Source organism: Sphaerodactylus townsendi, linkage group LG14, assembly GCF_021028975.2.
Source record: "Sphaerodactylus townsendi isolate TG3544 linkage group LG14, MPM_Stown_v2.3, whole genome shotgun sequence".
NCBI classification, from domain to species: Eukaryota; Metazoa; Chordata; class Lepidosauria; order Squamata; family Sphaerodactylidae; genus Sphaerodactylus; species Sphaerodactylus townsendi.
The window spans coordinates 18155755-18172968 of record NC_059438.1 but is presented as its reverse complement, the minus strand read 5'-3'; the positions used below and the strand labels follow the sequence as shown (position 1 = coordinate 18172968).

At 46.3% G+C, this 17214-nt stretch overlaps 1 protein-coding gene across 2 annotated transcripts in view; it reads right to left on the bottom strand.

The window, feature by feature from the left end:
• Window positions 1–7226: 7226 nt before the first annotated feature.
• Window positions 7227–17214, bottom strand: part of CCNE1 (cyclin E1) — a 17015-nt gene continuing 7027 nt past the window's right edge. For both annotated transcript variants that reach the window (XM_048515863.1, XM_048515864.1), the window contains exons 5-12: window positions 17049–17182; window positions 16487–16622; window positions 15528–15674; window positions 12883–12978; window positions 11797–11931; window positions 11603–11714; window positions 10545–10702; window positions 7227–8877 (exon numbers count right to left, since the gene is read on the bottom strand). In XM_048515863.1, coding sequence (XP_048371820.1) covers window positions 8755–8877; window positions 10545–10702; window positions 11603–11714; window positions 11797–11931; window positions 12883–12978; window positions 15528–15674; window positions 16487–16622; window positions 17049–17182 — 1041 coding nt within the window. In that variant the 3' untranslated portion in view covers window positions 7227–8754. The remainder of the gene's footprint in view (window positions 8878–10544; window positions 10703–11602; window positions 11715–11796; window positions 11932–12882; window positions 12979–15527; window positions 15675–16486; window positions 16623–17048; window positions 17183–17214) is intronic.

Here is a 17214-nt window from a genome sequence, read left to right as displayed (position 1 = left end):
AACTGTAATTTTCTAGCAACCAGGGCAAAAACTATGAAATGCAATCAAGAAGAGTAGTAGTAGTAGTTAGGATTTAACCCCCTTTCTCTCTGTAGGAAAGAGGCTTACAATCTCCTGTCCTCCCCCCCCCACCCCACCCCCAAACACCCTGTGAGGTGGGTGGGACTGAGAGAGCTCTGTAGAGCTGTGACTAGCCCAAAGTCACCCAGCTGGCGTGTGTTGGAGTGCACAGGCTAATCTAGTTCCCCAGATAAGCCTCCACAGCTCAAGTGGCCGAGCAGGCAGTGGTGCGAACCTGCTGAATCCCACCACCGAGAGCGGAGAATCAAACCCAGTTCTCCAGATTAGAATGCACCTGCTCTTATCCACTATGCCACTGCTGCTCACAAACCTCAATCTCTTGAGATCAGAATGAACATTTAGATTTGTACTATGCCAGTAAGAAATTTGGTTCTGGGTTGTCCCAATATGGGGAAAAAGGAGTGACTTCTTAATCTGCATCAGTATTTGCTGGCTGGGTCTAGAAAACAGGAACTGTTCTTCCCGAGAGATTGCATTGAAGTATAAAGGGGGCGGTCTGCGATACCAGTGAACTGGTAAATTGGCATCAGTGCTTCTGTCTCCAAATGAATATGCAGACAAGCGGGTGCCATCGCGTTCAGCATGGAGTCCAAGATGCTCTGCCGATGTATTGACTTTTAATTATTTAAAAGTAAATGACTGCTACTCAGCGTGGCATGCCCGTCAAGAGTTTACACTAGTTTCCCTTTAAATATTTACTCTGCTATTCAATAAAGAACGAAGTTGCCCAAACAAAAAACCCCGAGAACTTCGCATGTCACATGCCCCTCTGCCGCTGTCGCCTGCATGGGCTGAGCTTCCCAGAAAAATAATGATGAAAACAGAAACAGGGCGTGGACTTTATATAGGGCTGGCTCCCAGGTGACAGTTGTCCCAGGAGGAGGAGAGTTCTGTTGGAAAAGGGAGGAGCGGCCATTTTTGTTGATCTTCCCCTCCTGTTGTTGAACTTCACACTGGGAGATTTGGGGGTGGAGCCTGAGGAGGGCGGGGTTTGGGGAGGGGCATCAGTGTGGTATAATGCCACCAAGTTCACCCTCCAAAGCAGCCATTTTCTCCAAAGGAAATGATCTCTGGGCAGCTTACCTTTCCATGGGCTTTTGTTTTTTATTGTACACTTATTTTAGTGGCTTCCGAAGCCCTAGGAGAGAGCCAGCATGGTGTAGTGGTTAAGAGCAGGTGGATTCTAAATCTGGAGAACCGGGTTTGATTCCCCACTCCTCCACCTGAGTGGCAGAGGCTTGTCTGGTGAACCAGATGTGTTTCCGCACTCTTACATTCCTGCTGGGCGACCTTGGGCTAGTCACAGTTCTCTCTTGAACTCTCTCAGCCCCACCTACCTCACAAGGTGTCTGTTGTGGGGAGAGGAAGGGAAAGGAGCTTGTAAGCCGCCTTGAGTCTCCTTACAGGAGGGAAAGGTGGGGTATAAATCCAAACTCCTCCTCCTGCTCCTCCCCTCCCCCTCCTTCATCACAGAAGCTCCACAGCTCCTGAAACCTGTTAAAAGCATGACTTCTCTGCCCATTCCGCTTCTCCTACAGAGGAACTCGGGAGCATTATTATTGCTTCAGGTTTCCCGGCTCCTCTGCTGCCTTCCCCGGCTCGTGCAAACAGCTTTTCCGGCCAGAATGAAAGAGCTACTTTTGCTATTTTGTCATGAAAACGCCATGGCCTATTGCATTTGTGATAGACAGCACCTGGCGTTCCTTAAAGAAGGTGGCAGGCAGCCTCCTCAGAGGGAGGTTACTCAGAAAGGGGACCGAAGGATGCAGGCAGCCAAAGCAGTGGATCAGATCAGTGTGGCAGGGAAACTGCTCTGCGCAGACTTCCCTTTCCACAAATGAAGATGCGGGGAAACACCAACACGATGTACACAGGTGAGCACGCCAAGGGCCTCCGTCACCTCTATTTGTAATATTTAATTAACTTTATGACTGTGTTAACTATGCATGTGCACCGCTCTGAGCTTGGCCCTGGCTGGGAAAGGGTGGGATACCAAATCTAGAAGAATAAGAAGAAGAGTTTGGATTTATATCCCCCCTTTCTCTCCTGCAGGAGACTCAAAGGGGCTGACAATCTCCTTGCCCTTCCCCCCTCACAACAAACACCCTGTGAGGTGGGTGGGGATGAGAGAGCTCCGAGAAGCTGTGACTAGCCCAAGGTCACCCAGCTGGCGTGTGTGGGAGTGTACAGGCTAATCTGAATTCCCCAGAGAAGCCTCCACATCTCCAGTGGCAGAGCTGGGAATCAAACCCGGTTCCTCCAGATTAGATACATGAGCTCTTAACCTCCTACGCCACTGCTCAGAGAATCCTAATAAAACAAAACTGGGAAACTCCTCCAGTCCCCACCTGGACATTCAATAATGACTACTCCACACCTATAGCTTTAGATCACGAAGTACCAAATGATCTTTACAGTACTCATGGAACACCAGTCGTCAACCAAGATAAACAACAATTCAAGCTCCAATATGTGTGCTTGCGGGCGTGCTTTGCTTTCCCTCGAGGGCAGTTGTGTAGCTTCAGAGTGACCGGCAGAGTCACAGGCCTGGTGTGAGAAGCTACGACTGTGGGATTCTCTGACGACGTACTAAGCCTCCTAATCATGAATGTTATATGACATTTTGGAGTCTAGGTAAACGGTGTGTAAGCTTCAACTAGCCGGGAAGGCATGGAAGCACGGAGAGCACACACGTTGGAGCTTGATTTAGTAAGTTACTCTTGGCTCCTTGTCAGATTGAAGCAAACTAAGCGTGGGATCGTAGCTACGAAGCAAAGTCTCGTTTGGATTCTCCGTTTCATCTTTTGTTTTATATAGACAGATTTGGAAGAAGCGTCAAAGACATTAAAACCTAACTGTAGGTTTAATTGCCCACTAAAGAATAGCTTGGAATGTATGAGGAAAGTATGGAAAAGAATCGTTGACGTACACATTGTGTAGCTGGAGTCACTTATATTTATTTGGACATGCGCTGCGTTCATTCTTTTCTTTTTCCAGAACTCATCTTGCTACAACAATCCCAAACCAACTGGCTAGAGATGAAGCCGCCGTTCCAAAGGAGGGGAAGGAGAAAAGAAAGAACGGCGACCAGCAGATTTTTTTTTTTTGCATTATGCATAGAAGCGGTGTCGGGATGGCTCTGATGGCATTTAATTAAATATTTGGCAGTGTTTAATTAATTAAATATTTAAACATTAAATACTAAATAGGATGTGATGTCTGCTGTGAGGACATTATGTCTCAATCGCCATTAGTCATTTAATAGAAGTCAAATCGGTGCTCGAAGGCTCCCCTCCGCTAAGTGAAGTCTAAAGTGTGGGCACTTTGCAGCTTCATTAATAAGTAACCAAAGCTGGATTCAGACTCTGTAGCGGCACGGAGAGCCCTATTAACTGAAATGTTAATGTTCCTCCGGCCGAGGGAGAGCGCCCCTCCTCGCCAGACGGTGGAGAACATACGCAGCGTGAATTGATGCGCCTTGTCACTTTCGAAAGTTATTTAGGATGAGGCAAACTTTCATTTTCTGTGGAGGCTTAAAGAACGAGTCAGAAAGAAATTCATAAACAGGAACCTGCCAGCTCCTGAATAATAAAAAAGTTGGGATCCTCAGAAGAAGTTGGGATCCTCAGAAGTTGGGATCCTCAGAAGAAGTTGCGTCTGAGCATGTTGTTTTTCTATCACATTTGTGGTTTAGAAAAAGTCCCATCTTTAGTCCAGAGTGTTCTGCTTTTGGGGGGCCTCACAACAGCCCTGTGAGGTAGGTTACGCTGCAAGTGACCGGCTTGAGGTTACCAAGCATGTTTTGTGGTTGTTTCTGATTGGCAACTCTACTACTGACTCGCCATACAGCATCCTCAGGTGGTGCCTAATTCTGCTGAACTTTGATCACTGAAGTAAACCAGGATGCATAAAGCCAGCTGTGAGATTGCCAATTTCTAGGTATCCCCATCAATTATGTCCACGCATGAAGGGATTCACACAAATGTAACAAATTAAATATGGCAGTTGGTGATAATTCCCGTTACTGCCGGAGCTGCAGTAGTTGGTGTAGGAGGAATAACTGTTAGAAGAAGAGTTTGGATTTATACCTCTTTTTCTACTGTAAGGAGACTCAAGGTGGCTTACAAGCTCCTTTCCCTTCCTCTCCCCACAACAGACACCTTGTGAGGTAGGTGGGGTTTGAGAGAGTTCAGAGAGAACTGTTGTCACCCAGCAGGAATATAAGAGTATCTGATTCACCAGGTAAGCATCCACCACTCAGGTGGAGGAGTGGGGAATCAAACCCTGTTCTCCAGATTAGAATCCACCTGCTCTTAACCACCATGTCACGCTGGTTCTCATCTCATCTAGTTAGCCATCTAGTAGGGTGATGTTTCAGATGTGAAGCTTTCTCAAGCAAGTCCACCTTCAAGAAAGTTTGGGATTTCTTCAGCAACCAAATAAACAAAGTTGTATTAAGACTGCTTCATGCCTATACGTTTGTAATTCAGTAGCTACATTAGGAGATGGCTTGCATGTGCGAAAGAGCCAGTGCTGATCCAACCCCACTGATGGACATTTAATAAGAACGGGCAGCGTTGGGTCAGTCTGGAACTCCTTTAGTCTGTACGAGTGTCCAAGGAAGATCTCAAGCTGGAAGATCTCTCAGGCAAAAGCTGGAAGCCCCTTTCCTGCCAGCCAATCCTTTTCAATGGTACTCTAGTTATTCTGCTGCCAGTCTGTTTGCAATTATTACAATGAAAAACATAAACAAGCAGATCTATTAGAGCACCTCCAGTTCTCTTCCACAGGTTCTTGCTCGATGCCAAGCAGGTCCATCTCTTCCCTGAAGGATATTTTTAAGGGAGATTAATTAATAGGGGGGGAAATTTACTTGGTTGAACAAAAAACCCCACTTTGCTGGGATATTTTAAGCTGACAAATTCAAGCATATGGTCTATCAAGAACAGAGAGTGCTGTGCATATGTATTCCTTCACAGAGAGAACATCAAAAGAGGATCGTAAGTATTTTACGAAGGCTGCATAATTGTGCATATGTGGCAGAAATAAGCGGAAGTGAACTTCACACATAAGGAGGGATGGGGTGGGGAATAAAATCACACAGATTTATTTTCATCTCTCAGGCAGTCTGCCTCATAGCAACCGTGAAAGCTTGGGAGATGTAAACTTGAGAAAACAAGAAATATTTTAGTAAAAGCATCTTGAATGTATGGCAAGTAGCTAAAGTTTATGGTAGCTTTCGGATCTGGAGGATGAAGGAAGAGGATCAAGCAGGGGCCACATATGCCACTCAGTTTTTGGAACCTGCTTCTGCCCTTCCGAAGCAAAGAAACAAGTCTGGAAAGGCAGAAGCTGGTGGTAAAAAGTGCAGTCAAGTTGTAGCTTGACTCATAGTGACTTTCATAGGGTGTCCAAAGCAAGAAGAAGAGTTTGGATTTATGCCTCACCTTTCTCTCCTATAAGGAGACTCAAGGTAGCCTACAAGCTCCTTTCCCTTCCCCCACCCCCCAATAACAGACACTTTATGAGGTAGGTGGGGCTGAGAGAGTTCCGAAGAGCTGTGACTAGCCCAAGGTCACCCAGCAGGCATGTAGGGGTATGGAAACACATCTGGTTCACCAGATAAGCCTCAGCCACTCAGCCAGGTGGAGGAGTGGGGAATCAAAACCGGTTCTCCAGATTAGAATCCACCTGCTCTTAACCACTACACCACATTGGTGGTTTGCTTTTGTCTGCCTTGATGTAGCAACTCTGGACTTTTTGGATGGTCTGCCATCCAGGTATTAACCAGAGCCAAGCAGAAAGAGAAGTCAAGTCGCAACTTGAATCACAGTGATCATTACAGGGTTTTCAAGACAAGAAGTTTTATATTTATATGGGACCCAAGGTTTTAAATGTGTAATCTCTGATCAGCTTGTGTACAACATAACCACTTTTACTGGTCTTTAGCTTAGGGGCAAGGAGCTGAAGGACTAAAACTTGGCAGGTTTTAATTGGTTGAAGGATAAAAGGCCAGCGTCAGAGTAGTCAAAGGGAATACAAGAAGACAGAGTTGGCGAGATATTCAGGGAGGTAGTGGATGCTGGCCGAGAAACAGAAAGAGCTGAAGAAAAACGCCACACAAAAAGATGCCTGAAGGATCCCAAGTTACCCAGCTGATGAACAGTCGGAATATTTCAGGCGCTTTGCCTTGGTATCCTAATTCAGCATCGTCAGGGACTAGTCCCGACTCAAGGTAAAATAACCGGTTTCCCACAAATGCCACTTATCTTCATAACCGAGTTTGAAGACAGACTAAAGAGCAACACAAGCAAAGCTGAGAGGATGCTGGCTCAGAGGCCGTTTCTGCACGGCCCATGTATGACGACCTGGGGGCGCCAAAAAAGGCGCCCCCAGGCCGTCGTTCGCACAGACCTGACTTTTCTTCCCTCCCCCCAGGGCGGCGTCAAGCCGCCCTAAACAACAACCTTTAAAGGGTTGTTGTTAGAGGGAGCTGCCTTCGGCGGCGCTGGGCATCCGGCCGAAGACGCTGTCTCTCGTCGCCTACCATTGCCGCTTGCGGTAGCCTGCGAGGGCATCCCAGCCCATACACTGTCCTCCCACCTCCAGGGGTCGGAGGGCAGCTGGGCGTAATAAAGTACCGCAGGCTAATTTGCAGGAGACACCACCGGGTGGTGGGTGTGGGAGCATATGCCCGCGCGAGTCAGCCTGCCACCTGTCGTGTTCGCTGCCGCGGCGCGAGCCCGGCCTCACCACACCGCAGAACTCCTGCCGGGCGCAGCGCCTCTACCGCAGAAACGGCCAGAGTGAAGAATATAGGGGGAAAGTGCCTATTTCCATATACTAAAGTAGTGCAAGAGCAAACAGAAGGTGTGTACCAAATGTTTTCATATGCTTTTAAAACATCTGGTTCTTCAACAAAATACTTATCCCTTGGTAAATAGTATGTGTAGCACAGATAGTAGCAATGGAAAACAAGATAATATCCTGTTGTATTTAAGAGGACAGGATAAGTACCCCCTCCCCACAACCATTTGCCACTTTGGGAGAGGCTGAAACCAAATGTAATGGAAGGGGGTACCGAATGAAAATGAACTGGGGTTCAATAAGGCACACTGAAGCAGAAAAGGACACCAATAAAAATGCAAAAGAAAGGTAGACCTTTATTGACTAACATAACCTTCAGTTGAGTAGACAAGATTCAAGCAGACACTGAAACAGTGATACTCAGTAGCTTAGAGCCAGCTGCAGCTCTTTTGAATACCATTCCCCAGTGACTACCATTCCCTAAGTTCCAGGAGGGTGGGCTGGTTCCCATCCTGAAACTGCTGCCAGAGACTGGAGGAGAGGAATTTTGTGAGCCTCCCTGGGCTGTGGGCTTCGTGTCAGGGATAAAAGTGAAAGGCCCATTCTCTGCAACAATCCTGCACCTTCAACCACAGATTCCATGCTCTCACCCAGCACCTGGTTGGCCGTCAAGAGAGCAAGCTGGCTGTAAAGAAATGGCCATCTCATGGGAAAAGGAAAGCTGGCTAGGGTGGATGGGGACCTTTCGCTCCTCTTTCTTCACAAAAGACTTCCGCTTCTTCGGGCTCCTCAGCCATCTCACCTTCTCCCTTGAGACACAGCTAGCAGCTTCCTCTGTGTGGTCAGGTAAGGCAATTCTGCTGCAGTAGGAATGCGAGCGATCCAATCACACCTGATGCAGGTGATTATCCATCCTCAACAGAAACCAGCTGAAAGATGGTGTGGCCGGAGCGGTGCATAAGGCAGAAATGCAGCAGCAGCAGCACCGCCGCCTCTTTTGTCTGGGTGCTTTTAGGATTGAATTAATCCCATTACAGTTTCCATACAAATTCTGCTTCATGAAGCACAGCAGTAGCAAGGGTGATACGGAGACTGTTCCAGAGTCTATAGAAGCGTCTTTTTTTAAAAAAAAGGTTCCAAAATGGGAAGGATGAAGGAGAGTTTGGATCAAGCACAGCTATGCAAGACAGCCCAGTATATTGCACTACCAGTTTCCATTGCTGGAAGTTAGCTGTTCCAAAGGCAATCTGTAAATCTTGGAAACACGACAACGCGTGTACTTCTTCTCTTAGCTGTTCTCAGAGGAACCTAGCCACTGCTCTTTCTTCTACCTTTGAATTTTTTAAAACACCAAACACTTCATCTTTGCATAAGACCCAGCAGACAGCATTTTATTTAAAAATCAAGACGCATCATATAACTTACACAAAGTGTTCTTTTAAAAAATGTACCAACCTGTAAACTCAAGGTCAGAAGAGATGCTTGCTTTCCCCAGCTAGTTCAAACAAAACGCATCTCACTTTCAGAACCTTGAAAGCAGCAGAGGGCAGAGCCCCTCTTCTCTCAACCCACGACGACATCAAGTATCACCTTCCTTAGCAGCAATTCAAGCAAACGCCTGTTTTTGGGCGGCTGGTGAACTCGATCAGTTCATTTTCAAGACGGGTTCAATAAAAAAACAGTTCACGTAATGCAAATTCCTTCCATCACCCTCCAAAATGAAAGAAATGTTTAAAAGTTTCCTTTTTAGGAATTCTTAACACTTTTCAGTCATTGGACGCCTCCCTTGCAGAGGAGAACCGAGAATTGGCAGAGAAAGAGAGGCGCTTTGGCCAAAAGGATCCTTGTCTGGACAGCTTGCAATGGTCACAGCTGCTGAGATGTAAAAGACAGTTTCTTATTGCTCTGGGGTGGGGTGAGGACACCAATGGGTAGAGGAGATGCCTGGTTTTTCACAGCCAGCGCGGCCCGCTTAGCTTCAGCTTTATCCTAGAAGAGAATTGTCAGATGTTCTTGACAGCACAGATACAGGTTGCTCAATGGCACAGAAGGTTTTGTGTTTTCTTATGTTTCAGGAGAAACCCTGTTATATACAAAATACACAAACACTGCATCAAAGGTGCAATGCTTACATATACATGCATTATAGTATTATAATGTATTATTATAACTGTATTATTTAAAGTTTTATGCTGTTTATGTTTTTTCTCCGATTGCTGCTGTTTGTAATGTTTTATTGTTGTTGCTTGCTGCCCTGAGCCCTGCAGGGAAGGGCGGTTGATAAATCGAAAAATAATAATAATAATAATGCACCATGTATGTGTGCTTTTTTAAACTTGGCACATGCCATTTTAATTACGAGACTCTGAACCCAACCCTGTTCTTTAATGCCTGTGTGCTATGAGGACAGCCAAACACACATTTAAAGAACATGCATTCAAAATACACACGCCTTCCCAGCTTTGGGGTGCTGTGTGGTTTCCGGGCTGTATGGCCGTGTTCTAGCAGCATTCTCTCCTGACGTTTCGCCTGCATCTGTGGCTGGCATCTTCAGAGGATCTGAAGAGGTTCATCTTCAGAGGTTCAGAGGCTCTGAAGATGCCAGCCACAGATGCAGGTGAAATGTCAGGAGAGAATGCTGCTAGAACACGGCCATACAGTCCGGAAACCACACAGCGCCCCAGTGATTCCGGCCGTGAAAGCCTTCGACAATACCTCCCAGCTTTTGTTTCTTGAACATATGAAACTACCTTTTACTGTGCTTGGCCACAGTTCACCGAGTTCTTTACAGCACTGCACACTCTGCTTGGCAACAGCTCTCCAGGATCAACATTATTTCTTAGCATCTACAGAGCTGAGTTTAGATTTGAAAATGGTCATCTGTATTCAAGTCCCAATAAGTCTGTGTGGCTTAGGGAACACAGACCAAATCAGAGATCAATCGTCACTTTATTTACATTCTTTCTCTCCCCCTTCCTCTAGTGCAGGGGTAGGGAACCTGTGGCTCTCCAGATGTTCAGGAACTACAATTCCCATCAGCCCCTACCAGCATGGCCAATTGGCCATGCTGACAGAGGCTGATGGGAATTGTAGTTCCTGAACATCTGGAGAGCCGCAGGTTCCCTACCCCTGCTCTAGTGGAACCAGAGGCGGAGCACTCACGGGGATATGTGGGGGTCATATGTCCCCAGGTACACGCCAACTGGTCATGGGGGGGGGCAGAGAATCACCCCTCCCCTTGGCCCAGCCACGCTAGGCTGCTCCTTTGGCCAGCAGAGGAGCAGCCTAGTGTGGCCAGGCTGAGGGATAGCCCGTGGCAGGCTCCCGCCAATGAAGGGTAAGTGGGGCTCCCCCGGGTCTTGGGTTGATGGCTTTCAAATAACAACGACCTGGTCCTTTTAGCTAGAGATGCTGGGGATTTAACCTGGGACCTTCTATATGCCAAGCAAAGGTTCTTCCACTGAGTTATTACTCTTCCCCACAGTGGCTCTTGGTAGCTTTTACCAGTAGCTCTGGAAGATACCTGCTGTTCTAAACAGCTCACATCTTGCAAGGTTGAACGCATGTACACACAATGCAATTCACCGGTTGGCACATGTTTCTGAACTCCACAAGGTCATTTTTGCTTCTGGCATGCTGCACATTGGGAGACTTACCAACAAATCAAAGGTGTTTATGTGCGTTTGTATGTTGTGCAAATCTTCTTCAGGAATGCCTCTGAAATGTTTGCGCGCTGAGCTCCCCATCTCCCGTATGGCCAATGCAAAAGGAACCATCCATTTCACACACTCTTCTATGTCACACAATTTATAACCTAGGAAGTTAAGAACATAAGAACAAGCCAGCTGGATCAGACCAGAGTCCATCTAGTCCAACTCTCTGCTACTCGCAGTGGCCCACCAGGTGCCTTTGGGAGCTCACATGCAGGATGTGAAAGCAATGGCCTTCTGCGGCTGTTGCTCCCGAGCACCTGGACTGTTAAGGCATTTGCAATCTCAGATCAAAGAGGATCAAGATTGGTAGCCATAAATCGACTTCTCCTCCATAAATCTGTCCAAGCCCCCTTTAAAGCTATCCAGGTGAGTGGCCATAACCACCTCCTGTGGCAGCATATTCCAAACACCAATCACACGTGTTTCCTTTTATTAGTCCTAATTCTTCCCCCCAGCATTTTCAATGTATGCTAGTTCTAGTATTGTGAGAAAGAGAGAAAAATTTCTCTCTGTCAACATTTTCTACCCCATGCATAATTTTTAAGACTTCAATCATATCCCCCCTCAGACGTCTCCTCTCCAAACTAAAGAGTCCCAAACGCTGCAGCCTCTCCTCATAAGGAAGGTGCTCCAGTCCCTCAATCATCCTCGTTGCCCTTCTCTGCACTTTTTCAATCTCTTCAATATCCTTTTTGAGATGTGGTGACCAGAACTGGACACAGTACTCCAAGTGCGGTCGCACCACTGCTTTATATAAGGGCATGACAATCTTTGCAGTTTTATTCTCAATTCCTTTCCTAATTATCCCCAGCATAGAGTTTGCCTTTTTCACAGCTGCCATGCATTGAGTTGACATTCCCAGGGAACTACCAACTAAGACGCCCAAATCCCTTTCCTGGTCTGTGACTGATAGCACTGTTAAGAAAGGAGTTAGGAAAGGAGACCTTCAGATTCAACTCCAGCATGTTAGAGTTGTCAAATTGGGGAAAAGGGCAACTTACCTGAAACCCTCTGCATCAGCTCACAAGAAGAGAAGTGATACAAGGCAGAAGCAGCTAGAATGCCATATGTATATCCCAGACAGCCAATGTCCAGAATACAAAGATCCAACAGCTGCAAAGAAAGGGAAAAGTAGGTAGAAGGCAATTCTTAAGCATTTCCTATAGCCTTAAGAAGAGACCTCACTCTTTCTCACCTCTGCTATTTGCACAAATATTGTTTTGGGATATTGTGGTAGCAGCATTTCAGAAATATCACTTGGGTAGGCGACCTGCATGTATATGTTTAGCCAGGATACAACTGTCATGGGACTCAGATTCCATTTAAGTGCCTGGGAAAAAATGCACAGAAATCAGAGCACTCGTTTTAGAAGATACACGCCGACCCTGAATGAAAGGTTCTCAGGGCTTACAAAATAAAAGCATCAATGGAATTCTTCAGGACCTAAAGCCAGCACGGGTGACCTTTTCTGCAGATGTGATCGAGAACAGCCAATGAGTCTGACAAATGGAACCGAGAGCTTTCATACAAAAACCCTCCTATAGCCTGTGGTGGCAAGCTCTCATCTTGTGCAACTTTTACAGTGGTGTTAAACGAAGAAGAAGAAGAAGAAGAAGAAGAAGAAGAAGAAGAAGAAGAAGAAGGAGGAGGAGTTTGGATTTATATCCCCCCTTTCTCTCCAGCAGGAGACTCAAAGGGGCTTACAATCTCCTTGCCCTTCCCCCCTCACAACAAACACCCTGTGAGGTGGGTGGGGCTGAGAGAGCTCCGAGAAGCTGTGACTAGCCCAAGGTCACCCAGCTGGCGTGTGTGGGAGTGCACAGGCTAATCTGGATTCCCCAGATAAGCCTCCACAGCTCAGGCGGCAGAGCGGGGAATCAAACCCGGTTCCTCCAGATTAGATACACGTGCTCTTAACCTCCTACGCCACTGGTGCTCCTAAAGTCATGCATCCTTTGCATCCTAAAGTCATGTTCATGCATTTATAAACATGTCTCAGACTCACTCTCCTAAGCCCAGCCAACAGCAGAGCCTGGGAAAGTGGAATTGTTTGTAAAAACAAAAATGAACAAAAGAAAACCTTTTTGTTCATCTAGAACCTATTTCCAAGCCCGGAATAGCTTGCTCCCCTTCCTACCTAACTGGTACGCTTTCAGCAACATTTGAACTGAATGGCTCGGGAAAGGCTTTGAATAGGGTCATAGAACAGAAAAAAGACTTTTTTCCCTACAGTTACTTCCTTTCCGTCCTGACTAAAAGCGTTGTGAGGAGCCAAGCCTACCTTCATAACGATGAGTTCCATGCTAAGGATTTCATCTTCTGTACAAGCACCATCTGTAACGTATGCAAACTGATGCAGCTTGGGAGGATAGATTTCCTGAAATGTGGAGAATACATCAATATGTTGTCAGTGGCACTCAGAATCACAGCCATGGCAAAGCCAGATGGTTCTAGACAAATGACAACTATCACAGGCTACATTTTGGGTAACAAGACTATTTTGATTGCTTCGAGCTCTAGAATCCCCCCACTGTACGTCAGTCAGTTGTGAGTATCACACGACAGCAGCTTCACGTGTCAGAGATAGGGATCGGTCACTAAGGATTGTGCCCCGTTGTGTCAAAACTGCCAAAAAGGCAAGCAACAGCAAGTATCGCTGAAAACTGAGTGTAAAAACACATCTTCGTGCCCAGTTTCCAAGCCTGTATTTATTCGCTTCTGCTGCGTTCACAGAACCAACAACCTTTATACTGCTGACTAAGCGTCTCTGTCCCCATCCAGCTGGAACAGGATTCAGCTGACCCTTCTCCTCTCATTGCAGGCAGGACTGTAAGCTTTGCTGTCAGTTTGGTGCTAGAAACGGCTGCAGGAACAACTGGTTTTTGGCTACTTGTGAATGTAATGGAGAGGACAAATGAAACGACAAAAATACAGGGGTGTGTGTGTGTGGGGGGGGGAGACCTTACAGTAATATGATAACATTAGGTAGTAAGAAGAAGAAGAGTTTGGATTTATATCCCCCCTTTCTCTCCTGCAGGAGACTCAAAGGGGCTTACAATCTCCTTGCCCTTCTCCCCTCACAACAAACACCCTGTGAGGTGGGTGGGGCTGAGAGAGCTCCGAGAAGCTGTGACTAGCCCAAGGTCACCCAGCTGGCGTGTGTGGGAGTGTACAGGCTAATCTGAATTCCCCAGATAAGCCTCCACAGCTCAGGCGGCAGAGCTGGGAATCAAAACCGGTTCCTCCAGATTAGATGCACGAGCTCTTAACCTCCTACGCCACTGCTGCTCTTATGCATTAAATAGTTTATCGATTCATCTCTGCCAGTGGGCCAACACTAATAGGGGACTTTTGTTGATTCAGCGAAGAGGTTGGATCTCTGAGGAGCCTAGCATTTTGCACTGGGATCAATTTCAGAACCAACAATTCGGTTGGAGCCTACCGCCTTTGCCACTGGTTTGAGTGAGAAGGAAAGTCCCTTCTGGTCCCTGAAAGGATGTGCCTGGGATTGCTGCATCTATGTGCCCAAAAATACGCCAAAAGAAGTGAGATGGAGAATCTGGCAAAAATCTGCTCTTTTGGCCTTTTTTGCCTGTGGAAAAGTTTAGTGGAGTCAACTTACTGTTCTTTCCACACCTATCAATATTGCCTGTGCCGATTTCAAGGCAGCTCCCAAGTAAATGTGTGTGTAGCTCCACACATGCGCCCCCCCCCACCCAAGAAATCAAGAAAGCTTTATACAATTTTTTTTATCATCTAAAGCAGGGGTCTGCAACCTGCGGCTCTCCAGATGTTCATGGACTACAAATCCCATCAGCCCCTGCCAGCCAATTGGCCATGGTGGAGGGGCTGATGGGAATTGTAGTCCATGAATATCTGGAGAGCCGCAGGTTGCAGACCCCCGATCTAAAGAAAACTTTAGCTAGAAATATGAACTTAACTGGAAGACTTACCTATTCAAATGTGGCCCACCCAAAACTGGATCATTTCATAGAGACCTCAAAGAGGTTAGAAGTTACAATTACATTATGCTTAGGTGTCGAACTCGCAGCCCTCATGCTGGCAGGGGATGATGGGAACTGTAGTCCATAACATCTGGAGGGCTGCAAGTTTGACACCTTAGTGTATGACTAAAAGAAGAAGAAGAGTTTGGATTTATATCCCCCCTTTCTCTCCTGCAGGAGACTCAAAGGGGTTTACAATCTCCTTGCCCTTCCCCCCTCACAACAAAAACCCTGTGAGGTGGGTGGGGCTGAGAGAGCTCTGTAGAGCTGTGACTAGCCCAAGGTCACCCAGCTGGCGTGTGTGGGAGTGTACAGGCTAATCTGAATTCCCCAGATAAGCCTCCACAACTCAAGCGGCAGAGCTGGGAATCAAACCCGGTTCCTCCAGATCAGAGTGCAACTGCTCTTGGCCACTGCTCTTAGCCACTAAGCCATTGCTGCTTTTTTTAATTTTCCAAGAAATTATTTTCAATAATGTTAGGATTAAATGAGACAAAAGGTTGGGAATTCTGGTTTTTGTTTTTTGGTTAACAGCAGCCTCCGCCACAGCCCCCACCCCCCAATTTGGATTCCAGTAACGGCATAATTTGAAAGGGTCTAGGTTACCTGTCTTGAAAATGAACTGATCTAGAAAGAGGAGTCTATGGAAGAATTAACAGCCCATGGGAAATTAATTCATTATCTTCTAGAGCTGCAAATTATAGAAGCTTATTAAGGAAACCATTTTGTGTAGTGAATGACAAGGAACAAAGTCGACAGGATTTGCTGCAATGCCGTATGTAAACTAAATGTGACCTGCATGCAAGATATTTATTTTGTAATGGCCTTTGGCCACAGGCAATAAACATGTATTACAATTACAAAGTATTCACTAGGTATTCTTCAGCTTTTAAAATAAACTTTAACACCAAAATCACTTCACCTCAAGCTTTGCAGCAATAAATAAAGATGAAATCCCAATAAGTTGAAGAAGTGTCTTCACAACGTTGTGTTGTGTTGCCATGAACCGGTCAAAGAAGTCTTGTGCCAAATAAAATGTCTCTCTGTGAAGTTTGTAGACCTCACAAACCTGCAGACACAAAAACATTAGTCTGCCACTCTGTATCAACCCGTGACTGTTTAAATTTTGCAGGACTGCATTCTCAGAAGACAAATATTTGTAGTCATTTGGTTGGCAACCTAGCTAAATTTTGCTATTCCAATAAATATTTTTATCCCTTGCTGTACAAAATAACACTCCTGAGCTGCTCAGTGAAGGCTCCAAGTATTTGTCCTGATTAACCACTCAGTCGTCAGAATCCTGAGTATTTTAAACCCTTGCTTTAGAGGAGTTCAATTGCTCCTAGCAGAACCAATCCCTACATAAGGGGGAGGAAAAACAACCAGTACAAACCAACTTTAAAGAAAACAAATAAGAACTTGATCATTCAAAGCATCCATAGAACAATCATCTTGAGCAGCCAAAGTCTTGTCTACAGCGCCCTAATCCTATAATTTTATAACATTCTAAAGAGTGTGTGGTACGCATCCTACAACTACAATTCTTATCCTCTTAAAACTCTCCCATACGGCACAGGGAAAGGGAAGTCAAATGACCTTCCTTCTCCCTTCTGCTATACTGTTCAGGTTTGATTTTCCAAAGGACAGTTTTCTTTTCTCAGTCTCAGCAACTGTCACTACAAGACTTTTTGCACCAGATGGCCGAGGACAAAGTGTAAATAATTAGTAGCACCCCACTCTATCCTCAGATAGTAGATGTTCTAACTGTTCTTGGAAGGTAAGAATCAGTTGGTTGTGATGTGCATTCCACCCAGATTACTTGTGGAGCCAGTTTACTGCCAAAATAACTTGGCCCAAGCATCAGCAAGGGGTGAAACTTACCTCCATTAACCAGTCAAGGAGAATGACCCGCATTTTAGGCTGTAAGAGGGGGTGCCTTTGCATATATCGCTTATCGCTCACATACGTCTGTTCTTTGTTGACCATGTTTTTCCATACGTCATCCCCAGTTGCCCAGCTAAAGAGAGAAAGGAATATTCATTAAACCCAACTTCTAACCGAGACCACCACCATCACATTAGACCAGCCATTCTCAACCAGGGTTCCGTGGTACCCTGAGGTGCCGTGAGCATGTCCCAGGGGTACTGCGGCAACACTACTGCCCCCCCCCCTCATTTTTGTGGTGTCTCCCACCAGTGCCAGCAAGGACATGGAGCTGGCCCATGGGACAGGGCCTGCCACAAGGTCAGCAGCCACCACCACCCCCAGTGCTTCTCTTCACCCTGGGAGGGGAAGGTGGGGGTGTGTGGCAAGCAGGGGCAATGGGAGGGGAAGGTGGAGGGTGGCGGCAGGGGTACCGTGAGATAGGAAGAGTGAGGTCAAGGGTACCCTGACCTTGAAAAGGTTGGGAAACACTGCATTAGACTATGAAATGAAGGCTTACCCCAACACAGGCAATGGTGAAGCTCTAGCTGAAACAAGCCTTTGATGCATGAAAGAGGAGAAGTTTGGACTTCCAAGCTCATCATCTTTGTCTGGTGTGGGGATCAACATATGTGCATCAATCCTGGAGGATGGCTATTGAAGGAAAAAGGAAGAGGAAGGATGTT